At 43.9% G+C, this 26,944-nt stretch overlaps 1 protein-coding gene across 2 annotated transcripts in view; it reads left to right on the plus strand.

Annotated features, from left to right (window-relative positions):
• Nucleotides 1–26,944, plus strand: part of FSTL4 (follistatin like 4) — a 917,181-nt gene that overhangs the window by 799,707 nt on the left and 90,530 nt on the right. For both annotated transcript variants that reach the window (XM_075859960.1, XM_075859961.1), the window contains exon 8: nt 24,959–25,079. In XM_075859960.1, the coding sequence (XP_075716075.1) occupies nt 24,959–25,079 (121 nt within the window). The remainder of the gene's footprint in view (nt 1–24,958; nt 25,080–26,944) is intronic.

Consider the following 26,944-nt stretch of genomic DNA (forward strand, 5'->3'; position numbering starts at 1 on the left):
TCAGCAGCGGGAACCTGAGATGAAGTCGACACAGGGAGAGGAACTCTGGGATGTTGACAGTACACGATGTGAAACGGAGTGGAAGTGGTGGACTCACTTGTGTGGTTGTTGTAAGAAAATTCGGCCCATGGTAGAAGCTGTACCCAGTTATCGTGCTGTGAAGAGATGAAATGGCGGAGATATTTTTTCATGATCTGGTTGATCCTCTCAACTTGCCCATTGGATTGGGGGTGATAGGCAGAGGAAAAGTCCAATCTCACATCCAGGAGTTTACAGAGGGCTCTCCAGAACTTAGAGGTAAACTGAACCCCCCGGTCGGACACAATGTGAAGAGGCAAGCCATGCAAGCGGAAGATGTGCTGAATGAAGAGACTTGCCAGACGAGGAGCAGAAGGTAGGCCGGTCAGCGGGATAAAATGAGCCATCTTAGAGAACTGGTCCATCACCACCCAGACAGTGTTACATCCTGCTGAGGGGGGAAGGTCTGTGACGAAGTCCATTGCAATGTGCTGCCAGGGGGCATTGGCTACAGGCAGAGGTTGAAGCAGGCCGGCAGGCTTGGAGTGAGTCACTTTGTTAGAGGCCCACACCGTGCAAGCAGAGACAAAGTCCAGAAAATCCTTAGGTAGCGTGGACCACCAAAAGTGATGAGCAATTAGGTCTCGGGTTTTACGGACACCGGCGTGCCCAGCAAGTTTAGAACTATGTCCCCAGTGGAGAATTCTACTCCTGTCCGCCAACCGAACAAAAGTCCTCCCAGTAGGGATGTCTCTAACCTGCAAAGGATTAGCAGTGACGATGCAGGACGGGTCTATGATGGTCTGGAGGGACTCCACCGTGTCTTCCGTCTCAAACGATCTGGACAGGGTATCGGCCCTCACATTCTTGTCTGCGGGACGTTAGTGGAGCGAAAACAGAAAACGGGTGAAGAACAGCGACCACCTGGCTTGACGAGGATTAAGTCTTTGAGCGGACTGAAGGTAAGTGAGGTTCTTGTGGTCGGTTAAGATCAGGATGGGGTGAGCAGCGCCCTGCAGATGATGTCTCCACTCCTCCAGAGCCAATTTGATGGCCAGCAGCTCCCGATCTCCAATGGAGTAATTGCGCTCAGCAGAAGAAAACTGTCTAGAGTAGTAGCCACATACTACTGCCTTTCCTTTGGAGCTCCTCTGGAACAGGAGTGCACCTGCACCGACAGAGGAAGCGTCCACCTCCAGTGAGAACTGCCGAGATACGTCAGGATGATGGAGGATCGAGGCTGAAGTGAAGGCACTCTTCAGGCTATTAAATGCAGACTCTGCCTCTGGAGTCCACACTTTGGCATTCACACCCTTCTTGGTAAGGGTCGAGATGGGAGACGTCAGAGAAGAGAAGTTAGGAATAAACTGCCGGTAGAAATTGGCGAATCCCAGGAACCGCTGTATGGCCCTTAAGCCTTGGGGACGTGGCCACTCCAGGACAGCCTTCACTTTCTCAGGATCCATCTTGAGGCCTTGATCCGAGATGATGTAGCCCAGGAAGCGCAGAGAACTCTTCTCAAAGACGCACTTCTCCAGCTTGGCGTATAAATGATTCTCCCTCAATCGTAGTAGAACCTGACGAACATGCCTCCGATGAGTCGTTGGATCTGGGGAGAAAATTAAAATATCATCGAGATAAACAACAACACAGACATAGAGTAGATCTCGGAAGATGTCGTTAACGAACTCCTGAAACACTGCGGGAGCATTACACAGTCCGAAGGGCATCACCAGGTATTCGTAGTGCCCGTCCCGGGTGTTAAATGCCGTCTTCCATTCTTCACCCCGGCGAATCCGGACTAGATTGTCAGCCCCACGCAGGTCTAGCTTAGAAAAAATTTTGGCCCCTCGTATGCGATCAAATAGCTCAGAGATGAGTGGCAACGGGTATTTGTTCTTGACTGTGATCAGGTTGAGGCCCCTGTAGTCAATGTAGGGACAAAGGGATCCATCCTTCTTTTTAACGAAGAAGAATCCAACCCCGGCCGGGGAGGAAGATTTTCGTATAAAACCCCTCTCCAGATTCTTCTTTATATAGGCCGACATGGATAGAGACTCAGGCAGGGAGAGAGGGTATACCCGTCCACGGGGAAGAGAGGCATTAGGAACCAGTTCAATGGGGCAGTCATAGGTGCGATGTGGAGGCAGCGTCTCAGCCTCCTTTTTGCTGAAAACATCTGCATACTGAGCAAAATGGGGAGGCAGTCCCGACAGCGACTGAGGCAGAGAAGGCTTGACAGGATGGATCTGCAGCAGACAACGACCATGGCACTTGGAGCCCCATTGGAGAACCTCTCCAGAATTCCAGTCCAGGACTGGGGCATGTAGTCGAAGCCAAGGCAGGCCCAGCAGAACAGTATTGATGGCTTTGGGCAAAACAAGGAACAAAATAAATTCAGAATGAAGTACTCCAACCTGGAGCTTCAACGGCTTGGTTCTAGAGGTAATGGGATCAGGCAGAGCCAGTCCATTAACTGAGGCAACAGCCAAAGATGTCTCCAGGGGAACTGTGGGCAGCTGAAGATGATCCACAAGCGCTTTCTGGATGAAATTTGCAGCAGAGCCAGAGTCAAGATAGGCAGAGACTTGATGCGTCCTGTCGCCGGATACCAGGGTCACAGGAATAGTCAGTTTGGAAGCGAATCCTCTGTTAGATTCTGTTCCACCTAGTGTTGTCTCTCCAACCAATCCCAGGTAATGGGGTATCTCCGGCCTCTGGGGGCACAGACGCACAACATGGCCTCCATGGCCGCAATACAAACAAAGTCCAGAAGTGCGTCTGCGTTGTTTCTCCTGGGTAGACAATTTAACATAATTACTCTGCATCGGGTCCTCTGGTGGGACGACTGAGGAGGATTGCGGGACAGCAGAATCCAGCCTGGGAAGTTCTCTTCCCCGGAGAACCTCTTGGGAATGTTCCCGGATCCTCATGTCGACACGGGAGGCGAGTAGGATAAGATCGTCCAGGGTAGATGGCAGATCGCGAGCAGCCAGCTCGTCCTTGATCCCTGAAGACAGTCCCTGCCAGAATGTAGCCACCAAAGCCTCGTTGTTCCAGGTCAATTCAGCAGCCAGGATACGGAACTGAATGGCATACTCGCCCACGGAGAGGTCTCCCTGGTGTAGGGTCAGCAAGGATGCAGCAGCCGAAGAAACTCTCCCAGGTTCCTCAAACATCGAGTGGAAGGTCTGTAAGAAGCACTGCAAGTCCCGGGTCTCTGGTCCCTGATGTTCCCACAGAGGATTGGCCCATGCCAGGGCTTTGCCGGTAAGGAGAGAGATGAGAAAGGCGATCCTGACTTCATCCGAACAGAAGGACCTGGCATGTAGTCTGAAATGGATCAGGCACTGATTCAAAAATCCTCTGCAGGACCTCGGATCTCCATCATAGCGTGGAGGTAGCGGCAAGAAACACAGGGGGTTGGTACCGGTACAGACAGGAAGTGTAGCATGCGGAACCGCAGGAACGGGTGCAGTGATTACTGTGGACGGAGCAAGCAGCCGATGGGCCATGGCGTTCACCGACAGGAGGAGCTGGTCTTGTCGTGACTGGAGATCCTCCATCTCAGCCAGCATGGCTTGTGTAGACAACGTCGCAGGTTGACCAGCGGGGTCCATGGCCTGAGCGTACTGTCACGAAGCGGGTTAGTGGACCCACTAGGCCTTACCGCCGCAGCGGGGAGGCAGCTGGCCAAACAACAGGACACCCCAGAAATACAATGTCCCGCACAAGGGTACCTGAATAGTCCAGATGGTGGCCGCAGCTCTGGCACAGATGAGATGGGTGCAGCAGATGGCGCCAAACGTGGCGGATGACACAGGAGCCACAAGTTGCGCCAGACGTGGCGGATTCCTCCGGACGTGGCAGATAACACAGGACGTGGCGGATTCCTCCGGACGTGGCAGATGACACAGGGCGTGGCGGATTCCTCTAGACCTGGCGGATTCCTCCAGACGTGGCAGATTCCTCCAGACGTGGCAGATGACACAGGACGTGGCGGATTACTCCGGACATGGCAGATTCCTCTGGACGTGGCAGATTCCTCTGGACGTGGCACGACTAGATACTAGGGCAAAGCGCGGAAACAGGAACGGGGAACAAGGTACGGGTAACAACAGGAACGGGAAACACTAAGGGACCATTTGCAAGACAGACTGGGAAAACTAACAACGCTCAGGCATCAAGCTAGGGGGCTGGACCCCTCTTATAGCCCAGGGTACTCAGGGGTCAAAGGTCGTTCAAGATGTCCGGTGCGCGCGCTGCCCCTTTAAGAGCGGGGACGAGCGTGCGCGCGCACCCTGCGGGCTCCGGCGAAGGTGAGTGGATGCAAGCGCTGGCGTCTCCTGAGGAGGAGGCTGGGGCCAGCGCTTGCCGACTCGTGGCTGCGGCTGTCAGCGGGAGGCTGGAGCTGACAGCCCGCAGCCACGGACGTTACACTGTCAGCAAGACGGACAAAAGTCTTTCCAGGAGGAATATCTCCAATATGCAGACGGTTAGCAGTAATAATAAGAGAAGCATCTATGATGTGTTGAGGAGTCTCCTCAGAGTCATTGGTTTAGAAGGAGTGAAACAGGGCACCAGCCTTCACATTCTTGTCCGCAGGACAAAAATGAAGCAAAAACTGAAATCAGGCGAAGAACAACGACCATCTGGCTTGGCGTGGATTTAACCGCTGAGCCAACCGTTGGTATGTGAGGTTCTTGTGGTCTGTATGGATGATAATAGGATGGATAGTACCCTCCAGCAAGTGTCTCCACTCCTCTAAGGCCAACTTGATGGCCAGCACCTCCCGATCCCCGATGAAATAGTTGCGTTCTGCTGGGGAGAATAATTTTGAGAAGAAGCCGCAAGCCACCATCTTGCCTTTAGAGTTCTTTTGGCATAGTAGTGCTCCCGCACCTACGGAAGAGGCGTCCACCTCCAGAAAGAACTGCCGAGAAGCATCAGGTTGATGGAGAACAGATGCTGAGGTAAAAGCGCTCTTGAGATCAGTAAATGCAGACTCTGCCTCCGGATGGCAAACCTTGGCGTTCACCCCCTTCTTGGTGAGGGCAGAAATTGGAGCCGTGAGATAAGACGTTCGGGATGAATTGCCGATAGAAGTTTGCAAATCCCAGAAATCATTGTATGGACAGAAGACCCTTCGGTCATGGCCTTACTAAGATGGATTTAACCTTCTCTGGATCCATCTTGACACCACGGTCAGATACGATGCAGAGAGTTTCTCTCGAACAGGCATTTCTCAAATTTAGCATATAGACGATTCCTCCTTAACCGCAAGAGAACTTGGCAAACATGCCTCCGATGTGTCAACAGATCGGGTGAGTAAATCAGGATCTCGTCTAGATAGACCACTACACAGACATACAGCAGGTCTCGGGAAATGTCCTGGAACACAGCTGGAGCATTATATAATCCAAAGGGCATCACGAGGTATTCGTAATGGCCGTCTCGAGTGTTAAATGCAGTCTTCCACTCGTCACCCTTGCGCATACGGATCAAATAATAAGCTCTGCGTAGATCAAGCTTTGTGAATACCTTGGCCCCAGGAATCCTATAGAAAAGTTCTTGAGATAAGCAGCAGGAGATACTTATTCTTAACCGTAATTTGGTTCAGGCCCCCGGTAGTCGATACATGGATGAAGAGATCCGTCCCTCTTTTTCACTAAGAACAATCCGGCACCGGCCGGAAAGGATGACTTCCGGACTAACCCTCTCTCTCGAGGTTCTCCTTAAGGTAGGCAGACATGGCTAGGGTCTCTGGCAGGGAGAGAGGATAAACTCGACCTCAAAGTGGAAAGGCGTCAGGAAGTAATTAAACAGAGCAATCATAGATGTGATGAGAAGGAAGAGTCTCTGCTTGCTTCCTTCTTACTGAAGACGTCTGCAAAACTAGCGTAATGTGATGGTAGATTGGAGGGTGACTGAGGCAGTGGAGGCAAAACAGGATGAACCTGCGGCAGGCAACGGGCTAGGCATTTGGGCCCCCATTGGAGGACCTCTCAAGAACTCCAGTTGAGAACATGTAGGCGAAGTCAGGGCAGGCCCAGCAGGACAGGGTTAATAGCTTTAGTTAGAATGAGCAATGTAATCTGTTCCGAGTGGAAACCTCCAATTTGCAGTGTCAGTGGTTTAGTGATGGATACAACAAGATCAGGCAAAGGTAGTCTATTCACAGAGGCAACCGCCAGGGGTCTTTTTAGAAGAACTGTGGGTAGATGTAGGTGATCCACTAGATCCTGCTAAATAAAATGTTAAGCTGCTGCAGAGTCCAGATAGGCTGAGGAGGAATGTGATGTCTCACCAGAGATGATGGTCACAGGAATGGATAACTTGGAAGAGGTTTTGATGCTTGGCGTCGTCCCACCTAGGGTTGTCTCTCCAGCCAACTCTAGGCGCTGGAGTTTCCCGGCTTTTGTTGACATTGGCGCACAAAATGGCTTTTTAGGCCACAATACAGACACAGACCTGAAGAGCGTCTGCGCTGTTTATCCTGCTGAGACAGTTTGACTCTGTCTACCTGCATAGGTTCCTCATGTAGGGCAATAGGAGGAGGCAATAGTGGTCTCTGGTACGAGGGTGCCAGTCTGTGAAAACGTCTCTCCCGCCGAACCTCCTGAACATGTTTCTGAATTCTCATGTAGCCAACAGGATAAGAGCGTGAAGGGTAGAAGGAAGCTCGTGGGCTGCTAGCTCGTCTTGGGTGTGCGAGAACAGACCCTGCCAAAAGGTCGCCACCAGCGCTTCATTGTTCCATGCCAACTCTGCTGGCACGGTACAAAAGGACATAGCATACTCTGCTACTGTGGACCCTCCTTGCTTGAGGGTTAGCAGGGTGGCCACTGCAGAGGATGTTCGACCCGGCTCCTTGAACACAGTACAAAAAGTCTGTATACATTCCAAGATGGGAATCGCCCATGCCAGGGCCTTGCTAGCAAGATGGGAGATGATGAACGCTACCTTGGCCTCATAAGAGGGTAATAGATGAGCTCATAGCCTAAAATGAATGATACATTGATTGAGGAAATCTCTACCGGCTCTAGGGCCACCGTCATAGCGAGGAGGAAAAGGCAACGAAACTGTGGATCCGGAACAGATAGGAGGAGTGACGGGCCGTGGAATGGCAGCAGCATCCGTAAGAGAAGCAGCAGGTTGATCCAGTCGAGCAATGGTGGAGTTAACAGCCACGAGGAGTTGATCCTGGCGTGCACGCAGGTGACGCATATCTGTTTGTATCACCTGAACTGTGCTTGTAGATTGGCCAGCGGGTTCCATGGCCTGAGCGTACTTTCATGTTCTAGGGGTATGTGGAACCACTAGGTCGCTCCGCCGTAGCGGTGAAGCAGCTGGCCAAGTCACAGTCTATGCACAGTCTATACAAAACCTTGGCCTCATAAGAGGGTAAGAGATGAGCTTGTAGCTTAAAATGAATGATACATTGATTGAGGAAACCTCTACCGGCTCTAGGGCCACTGTCATAGCGAGGAGGAAAAGGCAACGAAACTGTGGATTCAGAACAGATAGGAGGAGTGACGGGTCATGGAATGGCAGCAGCATCCGTAAGAGGAGCAGCAGGTTGATCCAGTCGAGCAATGGTGGAGTTAACAGCCACGAGGAGTTGATCCTGGCATGCACGCAGGTGACGCATATCTGTTTGTATCACCTGAACTGTGTTCGTAGATTGACCAGCGGGTTCCATGGCCTGAGCGTACTTTCAAGTTCCAGGGGTATGTGGAACCACTAGGCCGCTCCGCAGAAGCAGCTGACCAAGTCACAGTCTATGCACAGTCTATACAAATTTTTTTTAGCACATGGGTACCTGAGATAGTCCAGACAGTGGAAGAGGCTCTGGCACGGATGGGGCTAGATGTGGCGGTTTGCACCAGAAGTGGCGGATGATACCAGGAGTGGCAGATGACACCAGATGTGGCGTATAACAGCAGGTGTGGCACGACACGACTCCAACACCAGACAGGCTCAGGAACAAAACACAGCACAGGATACAGGATACAGGTAGCAGGGCACGGGAACACTGGGAGCAGGATAACACTAAGGGACCATTTGCAATACGAGCATGGGAAAACGACAACAACGCTCAGGCAAGGAGTGGACGGGTGGAGCCCTTTTTATAGTCCAAGGTGATCTAGGAATAGGTCAGAGAAACGTTAGAGAGTGCGCACGTAGGCCCTTTAAGATCAGGGACGCGCGCGCGTGCACCCTACAGCACTGTTCAGGACAGGATGGCTGCGCCAGCTGGCGTCTCCTGGGCAGGAGACCCTAGCAGACGGCCAGGAGGCTGCGGCCGTTCGTGGAAGGTGAACAGCGGCGATCCGTGGCCACAGTCGTAACAGAAAGTATAATCATTTAATCCCAATACTGTTTCACAGAAGGAAGTTTTATATATTCACGTTTATAAATGACTAGTTAAATTAATCAATTTAGGTAGACACCCTAAAAAATGTAAATGTGTTATACATCAAATGACAGTGTATTCAGTTGTGATTAATATACAGCCTCTAGATAACCCACATTTATATTGACCACATTTTTTTTAAAACAAGTGTTAAGGACGCACCTAACATTTCAGCTGACTTTTCCCGAGTAATATGTCATATGTGTGTACATAAGGAAAAACACTATTTCTGGCCATTATATGACTTCTATTCTGATTTTTTTTTAGCAGTATTCCCCTTTATTGGCTCTGTCTGTAATTCTAGGTTTTCCCTGAGCTATGTGTCGAGCTAAACTGCTGACATGTTTTCCACACATAGCAAACATCGAGAAGAGAACATCCTTCTCTCTTATTTATTTTTAGCATCCCCCTCAGCAGCAGTAGCATGCCGGAGATTATACAGCAGTAAGGACTTGTGTAGCTGTGAATCCAGCTCTGGGGTGAGTTAGTAGAGCACTTACTAGAAGCTGCAGCAGTGTCTCTGTGTGTTTCTCTGCCTCCATCATTGCATTGCCTATGGCTGCAGAATGTTGTAGCCATGCCAGTTATGTGTGCCAATCGGTGTCCCAATCACACCTCCCAACCATGCTTCATTGTGAAGAGAGATTCAGACATCACTCGCTCACCTTCTATGTGACTCCCAAAAATACAGTGGTTGGAAAAAAAAATCTCAAATATTTACTCATCAAAGCAATGAAAAGATTTCCCCTGGCACGATTTCTACTGTCTATAGCAAGCAAAGCAATTCCACAAATTAGTTCAAAGGCATACATACAATGATAATTTAATAATTATGCTTCAATGTTCTACACATTTACGTTTTACTAAGGAAACAACATGTTGAAGGCATATGAAAATAAAATATTTAATTATATTACTAAGCTAATTTTGAGCATTTAAGAATAAACTTTTGGATCAAAATGTATTTTTGGCTCTGTTCATACTAACATCACGGCTTCCGCTATTATTAGAACCATGACAGTTGTGATGGGTCCATTGTGTAACAGATCCTGAAGGATTCTATTGACTTGTAATGGGACATTCAGATTATTTTTTTTACAGCAGAGAATAGTGCAGCAGACTACGCTATTCCCTTTAAAAAGCCACAAAAAACCTACAGAATTTACCCTAAACGGTAGTATGAACGGAGTATGAATAGAGCCTTGAATCATAAGGAACATGTTTTTAGTCCGGTGTGCTCAAAGAATGGGGCAGGACACAACAGGACACAATGGGGCTGTTTAACTAATACCGTCTAAATTTTAGACAGTGTAAACTTGAATTGAAGTCAGTCAGAATATGTGCCAAATTAATCAAGTGCTTTACATGCTAGGCACTTTTCTCTTTCTTAAACCATCAAAACATTTTATTTTGCGCCAAAACTTTTGTGCATATTTAGTGCACGGTATTGCATTTTAAGCCATGCCCTTTCCAGCTGCACCACACCCCATTGTCGAGCGTGTAAAATAACAACCAATTTCTCAAATAGTTGATAAACTGTGTCGCACAGAATGAATGCCAGAATTTGAATACTAAATTTGCTTCATTTTTCTCAGACAATATTTAAACAGCTCTAGAAACGTGTGTGTGTGTGTGTGTGTGTGTATATATACAGTGAAGGAAATAAGTATTTGATCCCTTGCTGATTTTGTAAGTTTGCCCACTGTCAAAGTCATGAACAGTCTAGAATTTTTAGGCTAGGTTAATTTTACCAGTGAGAGATAGATTATATAAAAAAAATAAAAAAAAATAACATTATCAGAATTATATATATTTATTTGCATTGTGCACAGAGAAATAAGTATTTGATCCCTTTGGCAAACAAGACTTAATACTTGGTGGCAAAACCCTTGTTGGCAAGCACAGCAGTCAGACATTTTTTGTAGTTGATGATGAGGTTTGCACACATGTTAGATGGAATTTTGGCCCACTCCTCTTTGCAGATCATCTGTAAATCATTAAGATTTCGAGGCTGTCGCTTGGAAACTCGGATCTTCAGCTCCCTCCATAAGTTTTCGATGGGATTAAGGTCTGGAGACTGGCTTGGCCACTCCATGACCTTAATGTGCTTCTTTTTGAGCCACTCCTTTGTTGCCTTGGCTGTATGTTTCGGGTAATTGTCGAGCTCGAAGACCCAGCCACGAGCCATTTTTAATGTCCTGGTGGAGGGAAGGAGGTTGTCACTCAGGATTTGACGGTACATGGCTCCATCCATTCTCCCATTGATGCGGTGAAGTAGTCCTGTGCCCTTAGCAGAGAAACACCCCCAAAACATAATGTTTCCACCTCCATGCTTGACAGTGGGGACGGTGTTCTTTGGGTCATAGGCAGCATTTCTCTTCCTCTTAACACGGCGAGTTGAGTTAATGCCAAAGAGCTCAATTTTAGTCTCATATGACCACAGCACCTTCTCCCAATCACTCTCAGAATCATCCAGATGTTAATTTGCAAACTTCAGAGGGGCCTGTACATGTGCCTTCTTGAGCAGGGGGACCTTGCGGGCACTGCAGGATTTTAATCCATTACGGCGTAATGTGTTACCAATGGTTTTCTTGGTGACTGTGGTCCCAGCTGCCTTGAGATCATTAACAAGTTCCCCCCGTGTAGTTTTCGGCTGAGCTCTCACCTTCCTCAGGATCAAGGATACCCCACGATGTGAGATTTTGCATGGAGCCCCAGATCGATGTCGATTGACAGTCATTTTGTATGTCTTCCATTTTCTTACTATTGCACCAACAGTTGTCTCCTTCTCACCCAGCGTCTTACTCATGGTTTTGTAGCCCATTCCAGCCTTGTGCAGGTCTATGATCTTGTCCCTGACATCCTTAGAAAGCTCTTTGGTCTTGCTCATGTAGAGGTTAGACTCAGACTGATTAATTGAGTCTGTGGACAGGAGTCTTTTATACAGGTGACCATGTAAGACAGCTGTCTTTGATGCAGTCATCAAGTTGATTTGGAGCGTGTAACTGGTCTGGAGGAGGCTGAACTCTTAATGGTTGGTAGGGGATCAAATACTTATTTCTCTGTGCACAATACAAATAGATATATATAATTTTGACAATGTGATTTTTTTTTTTTTTTTTTATATATATATATAATCTATCTCTCACTGGTAAAATTAACCTAGCCTAAAAATTCTAGACTGTTCATGACTTTGATAGTGGGCAAACTTACAAAATCAGCAAGGGATCAAATACTTATTTCCTCCACTGTATATATATATATACATAAATATATATATATATATATATATATATATATATATATATATATATAAAAATATATATATATATATATATATAATATATATATATATATATATATATATATATATATATATATATATACATACAGAGAGGGAAAAGGAGAGTAATACATATGTAATTCAGCCGTATGCTCCTGGTTCTAATATAATTTCCATGTAAATGCATGTTAATGTGTAGAGCAGTCAAGTGACCTAGTGTTCCCTATAAAATGAAGATGAAATGCTTGACACATAAGCAGGCTGATAATTTGAATATGAACATGATTGTGCAGGCTTTCACAATATTACACAGACACCTAAACATCATTGCCATCCTCCAAGTCTTACAGTCTGAATAAAGATGCAAGGAAAGGTCAATCCAGGGTCTAACTCATTGAATTGCTTCATAATCCCATACAGAGAAAGTGCTGTATAAAGTGATATGATACTTAAATATGACTTGGTTTGGAGAAACTCTGCACTTTGTAGACGCCAGTTCCAAAGCAGGTGTCAGATATGAGGGAAAGGCTCTTCATCAGGCTTCGAATTATGTTCTATCCCTGCCTCATTTCTGGATATTGCTTGAGAGTCCCGACAGTCTACATGGAAATTGTAAGTTTTCCCTAATGTATCAACATGTGTCTTTCTTCAGGAAACAACTCTTTCTTCCAAAATATATCCATATAGGTTCACTTTTGAACACCATTTAGATATCAATATAATCTACAGAAAAGTTGAGCAATACATTTGAAAAGTTACTCAACTTTTGCAGATGAGATATATACGCTGCTTATATTCTATAAAATGGTGTTCCACAGAACTCGGATTTAGATTTTACAAACTGGGATTTGTCTGGGGTTCTCTCAGTCTGATTGCATCTAGCCATTGTGTATAAACCACTGCCATGGCCGTGATTTCTCTCCCCCTCTTCACAGCGCGAAGTGCATGTGAGGAGGAGGAGATTTTTTGCAGCCCCCTTGTAGATCGCAACCCCCACCTCCGTAGATGACATTCCTCACCCCCTCCTTCCTGTACATAGAGCCACTGTAGCTCCCTGAAGGAGCGGAATGCCCCTTTGGCCGGGGATTCCGCTCCTGGATGGAGCGCTTGATGTCTCTGTCCATATATGTACAGTGACATCAGGGGCAACTCCTGAAGCGGAATCCCCGTCCACAGCATTGGCGGCGTGGTAGCCGGTGATTTGGCTCCAGGAGAAGCCCCTGACGTCACTGTTCAAAAATGGACAGAGACGTCAGGGGCTTCTCCTGGAGTGGAATCCCCGGTCACAGCGTCAGTAATGCTGTGGACAGGGATTCCGCTTTAGGAGTTGCCCCTGATGTCACTGTACATATATGGATAGAGACATCTAGCGCTCTGTTCAGTAGCGGAATCCCCGGTCACAGGGGGATTCCTCTCCTTCAATGAGCTACAGCGGTGCTATCTACATGAAGGGGTGCTATCTACAAGGGGTCTGTATGGCACTACCTACAAGGGGGCTGTGTGGCACTACCTACAAGCGGGCTGTGTGGCACTATCTACAAGGGGGCTGTGTGGCACTGCCCACAAGGGGGCTGTGTGGCACTACCTACAAGTGGCTGTGTGGCACTACCTACAAGGGGTTGTGTGGCACCAACATGTGTCTTTCTTCAGGTTACAACTGTATCTTCCAAAATATATCCATATAGGTTCACTTTTGAACACCATTTAGATATCACCCCGGGGTGCTTAGTTGTGGTCTGTGGTTTGTCTTGTTGAGGGATAAATATGCAAAATATGGGTTGGTATTTGATTTAATTTGGATCTTTGATCTTTTTTACTGTTTCATCTGTACCCCTTATCCAGTGATTATGTATTCATGTACTGGTAATTTTTGAGGTGTAATTATGTACAGTGTCTTTGAATATCTATATACTATACCGCCCTATCGCATGTATATGTAATGTGATGCATTGTGATCCCTCATACCACTACCACATTTTATTGTATGTTGTTTTATATTTTGTGTGATGGCCGATATATGTTTTTATAATATATTCTAATAAAGATATTTTTTGATATATTAGATGGTGCTATATTTGTACTATTGGTGATTTATACTATGGATCTATTGTGTCTATATATGTCCTTATAGGTATTCTAGTCATGTCCTATTATTGTCCGCAATTGCGGCACAGACTCATCCATAGAAGTTTATGTGCGCTTCTGCAATTGCGGACAACTACGAATGTGCATCTGTATTTGCAGATCTGTATTTGCGGACCATAAAAAACCTTAAAGACGTATGATGAGACCTGAGACTGCAATTAATGTGTAGTCAAATGTTAACCACTCGCATGCTATGGAAAATCTCTGCTTCTGCACATTCAATGCATAATTGTCATAATAACTGGATGACAAGTCAGATTTTCAAACAGTTGTAGCATGTACAGTAAATCTAGCCTCAGGGAGTTGTACAGAACCGTAATATGGCACCCTGGAACCCTACCATACATACATATGCCTCAAATTTCATATTTCTGTTAGAATTGTGGCATGCACCACTGGACTTGGAATTGTGGAAATATTTTCCCATAGAGGCAATATTCCAGAGGAGAATAGCTCCATAATACGGCATCACAGGGAGCAACATACAACAGCTCTGCCATGTGCATAAGGACTTATAACTGGAGAATTGCATGTCCCCCTGACTGGGCAGAACTAATGGGGGGACAGAGGTTGCAATTGCCCTCTGGCCTTAAAGCCTGAAGTAGTCCAAAAGGAGTTCAGTACTAAATGACTTATGATAATTGGGGAGCGCTGTTATAGATTTTGCACGGGGGCCCAGGAGCTTCAAGTTACACCTATGTCTGCCTGTACTAGGCAGAAGCATTGGTTAATACCTGCAGTTTCCAATGCACAATGTGGCCCTAGTTATAGAATATACAGGATGGCAGCTGGCGGGTATAAGTGTGAGCGACAGGTGATCAACTCATTTATACCTAAGATGACAATTAAGAGACAATGAAAATTAAACATGTAAGAATTCAGATTTAATCTGCTCAACCAAGAGAGAATCATTAATAGTTTACATGGAGACGGCCTGCAATGTAATTAACTATTTATTAAACTTTGATAGTTCCGCAATAAAATAACCCATCTAATTACATTTAATTGATTTAATAAAAGATTTTTTCTGACAATTATATGGGAAATACGGAGCTGTGTTATTTTTTATTTAGAGAAAAGCTTCTCTTCTCTAGGGCTTAAGTTCAGCCGTGAATTATTATAGTGAAATGCTAATGAAGATGACATCTTTCTTGTCTTTTGAAAATGAATTATTAAAACAGTTATAGGATGTGATTTAAAAGCCCGTGACTCATTTCATTTTTATTGTTCTTAAATGAATCACTCCTGGATGAATTGTAAGCAGATCCAAATTATTACATAAGAATTGAGAAATCATGTTTTACGGCAGCAGAAAACGTCTGAGTGATTCTACTATATGAGGATTGTATTTGTGGAGAATCATTTTTCATCTTATTCATCCATAACCTGGTTAGTCATTAAAGTTTCTGAAGCATATATAGAGAAAATCTACTAGCCAGTCCCTACACATGGTAGGATTGATTCACAAGAATATTGGACTCGGGCATCATGTACATGGCAGTATTATGGCTCTCTTCTCTACAGAGATATATTAGGGCACCCATCTGAGTCATGCAGAATTATTTGTCTGTCTGCATTCTCCATACGAATCTGTATGTATGGAGGGATTCTCCCCTAGAAGCTCTCCCACATACAGTGTCCACATTGTTGATATTGTCTGAATACAGAAAAGGGCATTGCAATTATATAAAGCAAATAGCATATGATTTATTGTGCATCTTACCACTTGTCTTATGTGTTTTGTTTCATATCCTTACATGTATGTCAGCATCTCTCGTGTAATTAATAGCCATTACAGGCGAGCTAGGCTTACAGCGTCAACAATTAATCATACATAATGAATATTCTTCTGTCTTGCTGACTCTATCTCATGCACTTGTCTTGGCATTTTCATATTGTGATGATAAATTAGAGTATCTTTTCAAAAGTTTTTGTACAACAATAGAAAAATCTGTATTTTTGTCTTATAATTTCCTTTGTTTTTTTTTATTTATTGCCATTCTTACTTCCTGTTAATACTATAGCGCAACACAAATAATATTATTAATCACTATGTAAATAAATACTCACTATATTAATATTATTACTCACTATGCAAATAAAGCTTAATTGCTGTAGAATGAAAACTTACATTATCACCATTTTCACAATCTCTGATGGCTGTCAGTGAATGAAAACATTATTGTTTACATCCAGAGGGGAAAAACCTGTACATACCTAGTCCTGCTCTCAGCTAGAAATGGATATAATTGTATCCTGTGTAGACAGTCCTCTATGTGCTGAACTTTAGCCTTAGCAAATGTTGTACATTGCTTGATACACTGTAGACAATTGCAAACTACTAGAGCTGGGGAGAGAGTTGCGCTGCTCATGTATTTAGCTGAAAGAAGATTGCCTAGACTGGATACATCCACTTCTCAGCTGAGGGCAGGAATAGGTCAATAGAGCTTTTCAGCCTCTAAATGTAAATGTTTTCGTCCACTGAGAGCAAACAAAGATCTGGTAAATAATGAGGAATTGGAACATTTCATATATTAGAATTGTTTTTAGAAGATTTTCCAATGACTACTCTTAAAGGGGTTATCTGAGTTATTCCAAAAAGTGGCAGGGATAGTAAGGATGCATTAAAAAAAGAGCCATTACTCACTACACAGATCCCCAACGTTCCAGCGCTCTGCTAATGATTGGCTGCAGCGATCACGTGGATATACAAGCACATTATCTCTGCAGCCTCGTCAATTAACAGCTTAAAGGTGGTTTTATATGGGCAGATATCACCCATGTTTTCTACTTATAAATCTAACGAAAATCTACAATACAGCTTGTCGATCGGCGATTGTTGCTCCCTTTAAACGGAGCAATGATAGATTATTATGGGGCTGAACTATAGTTACTACGATCGCTCGTCTCCATTGCACTTGAATTATGCCGGCAGCACATCTCCCTGTTTCCACAGGGAGATGTGCTGCCGACAAGCGAATTTTTTAGCTGCATAAAAGATGTGATCAGCCGATGAATGAGCGTTTGCTCGTTCATCGTCTGATCTTTGCCCTGTTTACGCAGGACAATAATCGGGAAAGAGCGTTCGTATGATTGCTTGTTCAGTTGATCATTGGCCCGTGTAAAAGGGCCTTTAGTTTACAATCATTATTACTGGAATAATCACTTAGTGAAAATGGGCAAAATAATTGTAGCCAATCATTATATGACCAACTATTTCATTCCCAATCACTGTCATTTTTATTATTATTATTATTATTACATTTAAAGGGTTATTTCCATCTGATAAAGTTATAGCAAATCCCTAGAATATGCCATCAGTTTATGATCAGTGGGGGGTTTAACCTCTACCCCACTGATCCTGAATATGAAGGGACCACAGTGCTGATTTATAGTGGCACATCCCTTCTAAGTTTTCTCTTCACAGCGGTGCTCCTGGCCACCTGGCTATACAGGGAACTGAAGTGCTGCTGTGCAGAGAAAAACAGTGAAGGGATGCAGCACTAAATCCACACTGTGGTCTCCAATACTTAGCATCAGTGGGGATCCCAGAGTTCAGACCCCCACTGATCATAAAATGATGGCATATCCTATCAATATCCCAGCACTTTATAAGATGAGAATACCCCTTTAAACATCAGTTTTACAAAATGTCATTAGCATAACCATTTTTTCTACAACAAGAATACATTTTCCTGTAAGAATTGTTCTCATCCAAGCAAATGATCCTTTTGCATAAATAGCCAGCTCCAACCTAATTTTGTCCTAATAATAATTTATTGGGTCCTCCATTTTATTATAGGCAAAATCTGGAAGCAGAAAACCAGCCTAAGGCGACATGCACACAGCAGAGCCACATGCAGGAGGCTGTATGGAGGCGACTGCTTCCCTATGACTGTACTATAGTGTCCGGAGCTGTAATATGTTGGATCCCTTAGTCTGGTTGTCTACAGCACTACATATTAAAAGGGGCTTTAGAGGCTGGGTAATGGGAGAATGAACTCAACTTTATCCCAGCAACAGAACATAGGAAAAGTTTGTAAAGCATAAAAATGTATTAAGATTAAATTTGATATGAAGGGCATCAGACTGTTACAAGCACTTACTGTAGGGAATGGATGGTTTCATAGTGTGACTGTAGTTCTCCTTTCATCATCCTCAGGTCAAATGACATATGTGGCTTAGTCAGCAATTATTCCAGCTATTCCTCCTAACTGAATCTCTAACAAATCAACCATTAAAGACATTTCAGGGCTGAATTTAAGAAACACCACATTAGAGTATCTTTCATGGCTGACGTTGATGTATTGCTCTGAATAGTACATATTTGCTCTTCTGCATGTTCGCAGTGAATAGACCCTCTACCGTAAATATATTTTACTTCAATGTCTAATAACTTGATGTGAATCATGATGCAGTAAGTGAATTTAGTGTATAGAATTAAAATGTTACTGGCTAGATTGTAATTTAAATGTTACTATAATGTACAATTAGCTTATAAAATACCATAGTTTAATATACAGAAATATGCTAAACCACAATTTTTGTAATGTATTAGTACATGGCAGGCGCTTTCACCAACGTTTGTTTCAAAGGAATGTAAAGTTATACGGAATGTATGTGGCTCAAGGGTCCATATTTACTAATACTGGAATATCTTAAGCCAGTTTAAAGAGGACCTGTCACTAGGTCATATAAGTTGAACTTGTTTACTTACCTAAATAGCGCTGTCTCCTTCAATTTCAAGGACTGTTTTGTTTTTGTTTTTTCTAGACGCCCCAATCCCAGAACACTGTTGTGTTCGTTACCTGCATGCTAATTTGCTATAAGTTAGCAAATGGGGTAAGCCAATGGGGTGGAGTTAGCTTCCCTGCCTCTGATGCTGACCAATCAGCACGAAGCAGCTTGAGGGTAGGTTTCACACTTTTGGGTAACTACAGCAAATTAGCATAGACATTTATTAAAAGGACACACATCGTAAAAAATGTGTGCATTTTTAACTCTCTGGCAGTCAGAAAATAAAATCCAAGACTATTTTGAGCAGGTGTAGATTTGGATCAAACTTTGCATCATTTTTACATAGCTAGCTGTAATAAATGTGGCCTAAACTACATCTCCTTGAATATCATGACCACTTTTCAGATTTGGCGAGTGACTAGAAAAGTCACAAATTTGTAGCAGGTCACCGTTTGTGGATAGATCTGCTTAGATCTGTTTAGCCAACTTCTTAAAATCCATCATTTTTGGAGCAGCAGTCAATAAAAATGATGGTAACGATTGTAACTGAACTGCTAATTTTGGTTATTTGGGTAGATCATTTTGGTAAATTAAGCTCACAAGCTCACAGATAGAGATGAACACATTTTTGTGGCATGTTTAGCAAATCCGAACCTTGCATTCACTTTACAGTGAATAAACAACTGCATTGAGGAAGGATAAATTTCTAAAATATAACTTTTATTTTTTCCCATAAAAATGGAATAACAATATTGTTGTGTGTGATAATATATTGCATATACAGCCTGCGTATTCAGCTTGATGAGTATAAGATAGATGTTCCCAGAATAAGTACAGCAGGGTAGTTTAAGATCATAGGGTTGTACAGTGGTATCCTGTCAATCCTCAGACTAAATTTCTGTCCCTCTGTTGACAGCGGTATCTGGTACTTGTTCTTACAAGAACGATCACGTTGTCTCTGAAGCAAATCCTCAGTTAGTTTCGTAACTGAGAGTGCTTATAACAGGGTTGATCGGGATCATCGGAGTATACAGTGGTATTCTACCTAGTCCACAATTCGATTCTCAGCCCTCACTGTTGACAACGATATCGGGCACTCGTTCTAAAAAGAACGACCCGTTGTCTCTGGAGCCTATCCCTATAATGATATAGTGGTTATGCTAGAGGTCATACTTCAACGCGTTTCCTCATATGTTCTGGTTCATCCGGGAGTGTGTGAGCCTCACGGCTTGATAAATCATATGGCAATGGCAGTGAGCACTTGAACGCATGCTCTTTTGTATATGTGTTGGCTCCGCCTCTTCCAGGGGCTCGGTTGTCAGACATCCAATAGGAGAGGAATGCTGTTAACTCATCACATTCTGCTCAATATCACATACTCCCTGCCTCCTAAATAGGCTGGATGCATGTTAGTGTTTAGGGAATTAGTTCAGCCATATCCCCAAAGGCTACTATACTTTCCAAGTCAAGGTTACATAAGCGTATAAGTTATTATTTAGTTTTATTTACATTGTTACCTAGATATAGATATTAGTTAAGTGTTGTGCTACAATAATTATGCGTGGATTTGACAGTCTTATATATCCTGAGCTTAGGGCCCTGATCAGACCATACAGATATTAGAGCGTTTTTTGCTGCTGTCAAATCATCCGTTAAAAAAAAATAAAAAATAAAAAAAAATTATTACAAAATATTTTTGGACATATTACATTATTACATCCAAAGTTGTTTTTTGTAACAATACATGTATGTCTAATAGCTCTCTGTTGTATTTGTTTGCATTTAAGGACTAACTTTACCATAGGTTTTTAGAAAGAGATTTTAGAGAAAGCATGCATAGTTGAGGTTTTCATTCAACCCTTCTGTAGCCACAGTTCTCATTCTGTGAATCCAGTGGCTCTTTACTTGTAAGAGGTGCCTGTCCCAGTTACCACCTCTTGGATTCGGTTCAAAGTGCCCGATATCGTTGTCAACAGTGAGGGCTGAGAATCGAATTGTGGACTAGGTAGAATACCACTGTATACTCCGATGATCCCGATCAACCCTGTTATAAGCACTCTCAGTTACGAAACTAACTGAGGATTTGCTTCAGAGACAACGTGGTCGTTCTTGTAAGAACAAGTACCAGATACCGCTGTCAACAGAGGGACAGAAATTTAGTCTGAGGATTGACAAAATACCACTGTACAACCCTATGATCTTGAGCTACCCTGCTGTACTCACTCTGGGAACATTTATCCTACACTAATCAAGCTTAACACGCAGGCTGTATATGCAATAGGAGTACGACCTCTAGCATAACTATCATATCAGTGCAGGGATAGGTTCCAGAGACAATGGGATCGTTCTTTTCAGAACGAGTGCCCGATATCGTTGTCAACAGTGAGGGTTGAGAATCAGGGGCGTAACTAGGAAAGACTGGGCCCCATAGCAAACTTTTGACTGGGGCCCCCCCTCCCCTGGGTGTCACACAACCCCCCCCTTGTAGATAGTGCCTTTTTTACAGCCCCCCCCTGTAGATAACGCCATACAACCCCCCCTCTGTAGATAGCGCCATACATCCCCCTGTAGAGAACGCCATACAGCCCCCCTGTAGAGAACACCATACAGCCCCCCCCTGTAGAGAACGCCATACAGTCCCCCCTGTAGGGAACGCCATACAGCCACCCCCCCTGTAGGGAACGCCATACAGCGTTCCCCCCCTGTAGGGAACGCCATACAGCGTCCCCTCTCCCAAAAAAATGCGACCTACAGTGTGTCCTACAAAATACATGTATCCCCTCTCCACAGGATCTCCACAGGATAGGGGATAAATGAGTGATCGCTGGCAGCGATAGGGAGAACGGAGGACTGAAAGTCCCCTGAACTTCTCCATGACAAACCTCTGACTTCCGGCGTCTGCGCAGCTCAATAAAAATGAAAGGAGCGCTGGTTCATTTCTACGGAGCTGCCGACACAGACCCCGGAAGTCCGAGGTTTGTGATGGAGAACTTCAGGGGACTTTCAGTCCCCCGTTCTCCCTATCACTGCCAGCGATCACACATGTATCCCCTATCCTGTGGAGAGCCTGTGGAGAGGGGATACATGTTTTTTGCTCTATTTTGCGCCTTCAGGACCAGACACCGTTTAGCCATTTTTAGCACGTTAGTTAAATGGCTATAACTTTTTTATTTGTTGGGCTAACGACGTGATTTTTGCAACGTTTTTTTTCCGTAGACAATGCAGGTTTCATTTTTTATCATTTTTATACACACCTTTTTTGCTATTTTAGAATTTTTATTCATAAAGTTTGAAAATAATAGTAAAAAAAATAAGCTTTTTTACATTTCAGCTATTTTTTTTTTGGTAATAACATAGTTTTACCCTAAAATAGACCTTTTATTTGTGATCGTCATTGTCTACCGTAAATTTCTATATATTACATGTTTATATTAGGGTAATTGGGTCAGCGCTAGCGTTACAACAATGATTGGTGGGGGGGGAACGTTTTTTTTTGGGGTGGGTATTTTATGTGTATTTATTATTTAAATTTTTTTTGCACTTTACTTTATTATATTTTTATTACTATGGTCTGTCCCCCAAAGGTCAAAGAAGACCTTTGGGGAACTTTATATATTTTTTTTCTTTCTTTTACACCATGTTTTTCCACTGTAACTGGAGCTGCACAGCAGCCCCAGTTACAGGGGAAATCAGCCCTCTCATAGTGACGATTGTCACTAATAGGGCTGTGCTGGGTCTAGTAAGACCCAGCAGCAGTCTGCCATTAACGGCACCCGACGATCATGTGACCCGCGATCATGTGACTCGTCACATGATCACCGGGAGGAATAGAGACAGTGCCGCTGCTGCTGTCTCTATTCCTGTACACAGCGCGCATTCAGCGCTGTGTACAAGTGATCAGAGAAGACAGAAGCAGCGAAAGCTGCTTCTATCCTCTCCTCAGGGTCCCCGGCAGTCACTGACAGCCGGAAACCCGACATTCAGCTGCCCGATCGCGCGGGCAGTAAGTTAAAACCCGAGCCGTAGAAAGTCTATGGCTCGGGTTTTAAGGACCCTGACCGCTGGCCGTAAAAATACAGCCAGCTGTCGGGAACCAGTTAATGGCAGAGCGGGGAGATACCTCCCTGCTCTGCCGTAGTGTTCAGTGGCGTCCCGCTGTAGCAGCCATAGCGGCTGCTAGCGGAGCCTCCGGCCATGGTGGGGGCCCGTGCCGGCGGGCGACACGGGCCCCCTCATTCCGCGGGCCCCGTAGCAGCCGCTAATGCTGCTACGGCGGTAGTTACGCCACTGCTGAGAATCCATTTGTGGATTAGGTAGAATACCACTGGATTCTCATGTGATCCCAATAAACCCTATAATAAGCACTCTCAGTTACGGACCTAACTGGGGATTGGCTTTAGAGACAACGTGGTCGTTCTTGTAAGAACGAGTACCAGACACCGTTGTCAACAGAGAGGGCAGAAATTTAGTCTGGGGATTGACAGGATACCACTGTACAACCCTATGATCTTAAACTACCCTGCTGTACTTATTCTGGGAACATCTATCCTATACTCATCAAGCCGAATACGCAGGCTGTATATGCAATATATTATCACACACAACGATAGTGTTATTCCATTTTTATGGGAAAAAATAAAAGTTATACTTTAGAAATTTACCCTTCCTCAATATATTTGTTACAAAGTTGGGAGGTATAACGGGAACCAGACCGTTGATTCATTACTGGGAATAAACAATGAATAAACAACTGGCAAAATGTGTACTACATACAGTATACAGTACATATTCTTCCCATACACATCAATGGAGTATAAAGATATATCCATAATAGAGATCAATAATATGTAAAAAAAAATTCCACTGCGGAATGTCCGAAGCGGAATTCCAAAGGAATTCCGCCACTTCTGAATGTGCCCTATTACGAATGGCAAATACCCACCCAATACGCATCATGTGCATTGGCCTAATGCTTCCTTCACACACGCACACACAAACACACACACACACACACACACACACAACTAAACTCAAGTTTCTTAGTAAAGTGGTACGTGTGTTTTTTTTGGGGCATTTTGGGAAGTTTTTTTGCTAATAGTGTGTTTTACTTCCTGCATTTTTTTTTCTATTACATTTTTCACATTGCAAATCATGTGATTGAAAGATCATGCAAAGAAAAGATTCCTCTCTGCAACACATGATTTATTCTGAAAAAACACCACCAAAACTGACATAAAAAATGCTGCACATATTGACATAAACCTTTTTTAAGAGGCAAAAAAAATCTATGGAGATCTATGGTACAAATGTGCCACTAAATGCTGGAGAAAACACTGAAGCCAGTCTTACAGCGATTTTGTAAATGCACTGCATTAAAAAATGCAAGCCAAAACACCACCTATATATTTCCCCATTAAGGCTGTGTTCACATCAGCGTTGGTTTCCGTTGAGGGGTTCCGTCGGAGCTTTCTGTTGGGGGAAACCCTCAACGGAAGGGCAAACAGAAACCATAGCTTCCGTTTGCATCACCATTAATCTCAACGGTGACGGATAATTTGCTAATAGTTTCCGTTTGTCACTGTTGTGAAAGGGTTCCATTTTTTGGACGCCATCAATAGCGCAGTCGACTGCGCTGTTGATTCCGTAAAAAAAAACTGAAACCTTACCCAACGGTGACAAACAGAATCCATAAGCAACAGAAGCATTACTGTTGACATCAATGGTAATACAAACGGAACCTATGGTTTCCGTTTGCCTTTCCATTGAGGGGTTCCTCTGACGGAAAGGTGAGATGGAACCCCTCAACCGAACTAGATTAGATTATTATGTGAATAGGCCATAATTTCATCAAGCTAACATCTGCCCCACAAATAACTTGGTGTTTCTCCTAAAAATGCTGCAAGCGAAGTCATCCGAAGGCTGCATTACTGCATTACTGCCAGCTTCCCGATCATTTTCCTCCCTAATTCAATGCTGTCCTAATTTGTGAATCCAAATCATCAACAATGAGCAGACACACACAAACAGACAAGTAACTAACATTATGCAAGCGAGTCAGGATGTAATCATTGATGCACATAGGGATTTGTCATGGTCATCAAAAAGTAGTGCAAGTATATTCTCTGGCCAGTATTTTCAAGCAATGAAGTAAGCTATTAACAAACAGTTTTTACATTTTTAGTGGGCACTAAAGGGCCTATTCTATATTACTTCTATTGAACAAACTCGTATAAGATGAGCTACAGTACTAATGGATGCTAATATATAAGGATTTTTGACTACATTACGTAATGGTGTCAAATGTTATTTATTAGTATTTGGAATAAACCTTGATATATTTTACTAATTTGTTTTCACAGGATTTTGGAGAAGACAATTCACTGTACATCACCAAGGTAACAACCATTCATATGGGCAATTTTACATGCCATGCTTATGGATATGACGATCTCTACCAGACACACATCCTTCAGGTGAATGGTTAGTAAATGGCACGTATGACAATTCACAAATACCGCTACTAAGATATTGCAAATGTTAGATGAAAGTTAGAATTTCTAAGCAACATAAACCGATCAGCCATAACATTAAAATCACGTGCCTAATATTGTGTAAATCTCCCTCGTGCCACCTAAATAGCTCTGACCTGTCGAAGCATAGACCTCTCAAGGTTCCTGTGGTATCTGGCACCAAGATGTCAGCAGCAGATCCATTAAGCCCTGTAAGTTGTGTGGTGTGGCTTCCATAGATCAGACTTGTTTATTTGGAATATCCCACAGATGCTCTATTGGATTAAGATCTGGGGAATTTAGAGGCCAAGTCAACTCCTTGAACTCTTTGTCATGTTCCTCAAGCCATTTCTGAACAATTTTTGCAGTCTGCCAGGGCACATTATCTTGATGAAACTGCCACTGCATTAGGAAATACTGTTGCCAGGAAGGGGTGTACTTGGTCTGCAACATTGTTTAGGAAGGTAAAAATACATGTAAAAGTAACATCCACATGAATGCCAGGACCCAAGCAGGACCTTGACTATAGCATCACACTGCCTCCGCCGGCTTGCCTTTTTTGAATGTAGCATTCTGGTGCCATCTCTTTCCCAGTTAAGTGACACACACTCACCCAGCCGTCCACATGATATAAAAGAAAATGTGATCAGACCAAGCCACCTTCTTCGATTGCTTGGTGGCCCAGTTCTGTTGCTCACATGCCCATTTTTTTGCCGCAGCAAACTAAGGTTCACTGTGCGTCCAGACATCTTTCTATCATAGTCAGCATTAGGTTTATTAGCAATATGTGCTACAGTAGCTCTTCTGTAGGATAGGTCCAGGCGTGCTAGCCTTCACTCCACATAATAATGAATAAGTTTTGAACACCCATGACCCTGTCGCCAGTTCAATGATTGTCCTTCATTCAACCACTTTTGGTATGGTAGGTACTGAACGCTGCATACTGGGCACACCCCACAAGACCTGCTGTTTTGGAGATGCTCTGACCCAGTCGTCCATCTATCACAATTTGGCCCTATTCAAACTCGCCAAGATCCTTATCCTTTTCCTGCTGCCAACAAATCTACTTCAAGAACTGACTGTTCACTCACTGCTAGGGGCGGATTAAGGGTACCATGGGTTCCGAGCACTTTTTCAAGTCTGCCCCCCCCCCCCTTAACTCTCAAGACAGAATTCTGATGACACTATACTGTATATATTTGCAGATTTCAGTTTAGGTGGCCCAGATCTGGCACGGTTTTGAATTTGCTGTAAAAGTAGAATGAGCTATAAATGAGAGAGAAAGCAGAATACTTGGAGACCCTAAAGAGCCAGGAGCTTTAAATTGTTTATGGTTTCCCAAAAAAAAATCTGCTGTGCGTGAATATAACCTTAAAGGCATGGTGTCGCCCCAAAAACATGTTTTTTTTTTTAAATTTAAACATTTAGTGTGTGGGTGATTAAACATTGTTCAAATTTTTTTTATTTTTTTCGCGAGTCAGGAAATATTATAAATTTTTTCAAATTTATAATACTACCCATTTTTGGTCACTAGATGGAGCTGTTTGGAGCTAGTTCCCAAAATTGCAGCATTGCAACATTGGGTTAAAAGCTATCGCTCTAGTGAGCTCTCAGCATCCCCCCCTCCTTTATCCTGGCTAGTGCCGGGATAAACGAGGGGTTTGAAAGGTTTAACCTCCTACACTGTGTGTCGCCATTTTTTGAGGTAACCCACAGTGTAGTAGGTTTACATGCAGTAGTAAACACACACAAACACTAACATACATTGAAATCGCTTACCTGCTCCTGCCGCCGCGGCCCGTCCGCTCCCTTTGCTGCCGCTGTTCCATGTGCACT

This window comes from Rhinoderma darwinii, chromosome 3, assembly GCF_050947455.1.
Source record: "Rhinoderma darwinii isolate aRhiDar2 chromosome 3, aRhiDar2.hap1, whole genome shotgun sequence".
NCBI lineage: Eukaryota > Metazoa > Chordata > Amphibia > Anura > Rhinodermatidae > Rhinoderma > Rhinoderma darwinii.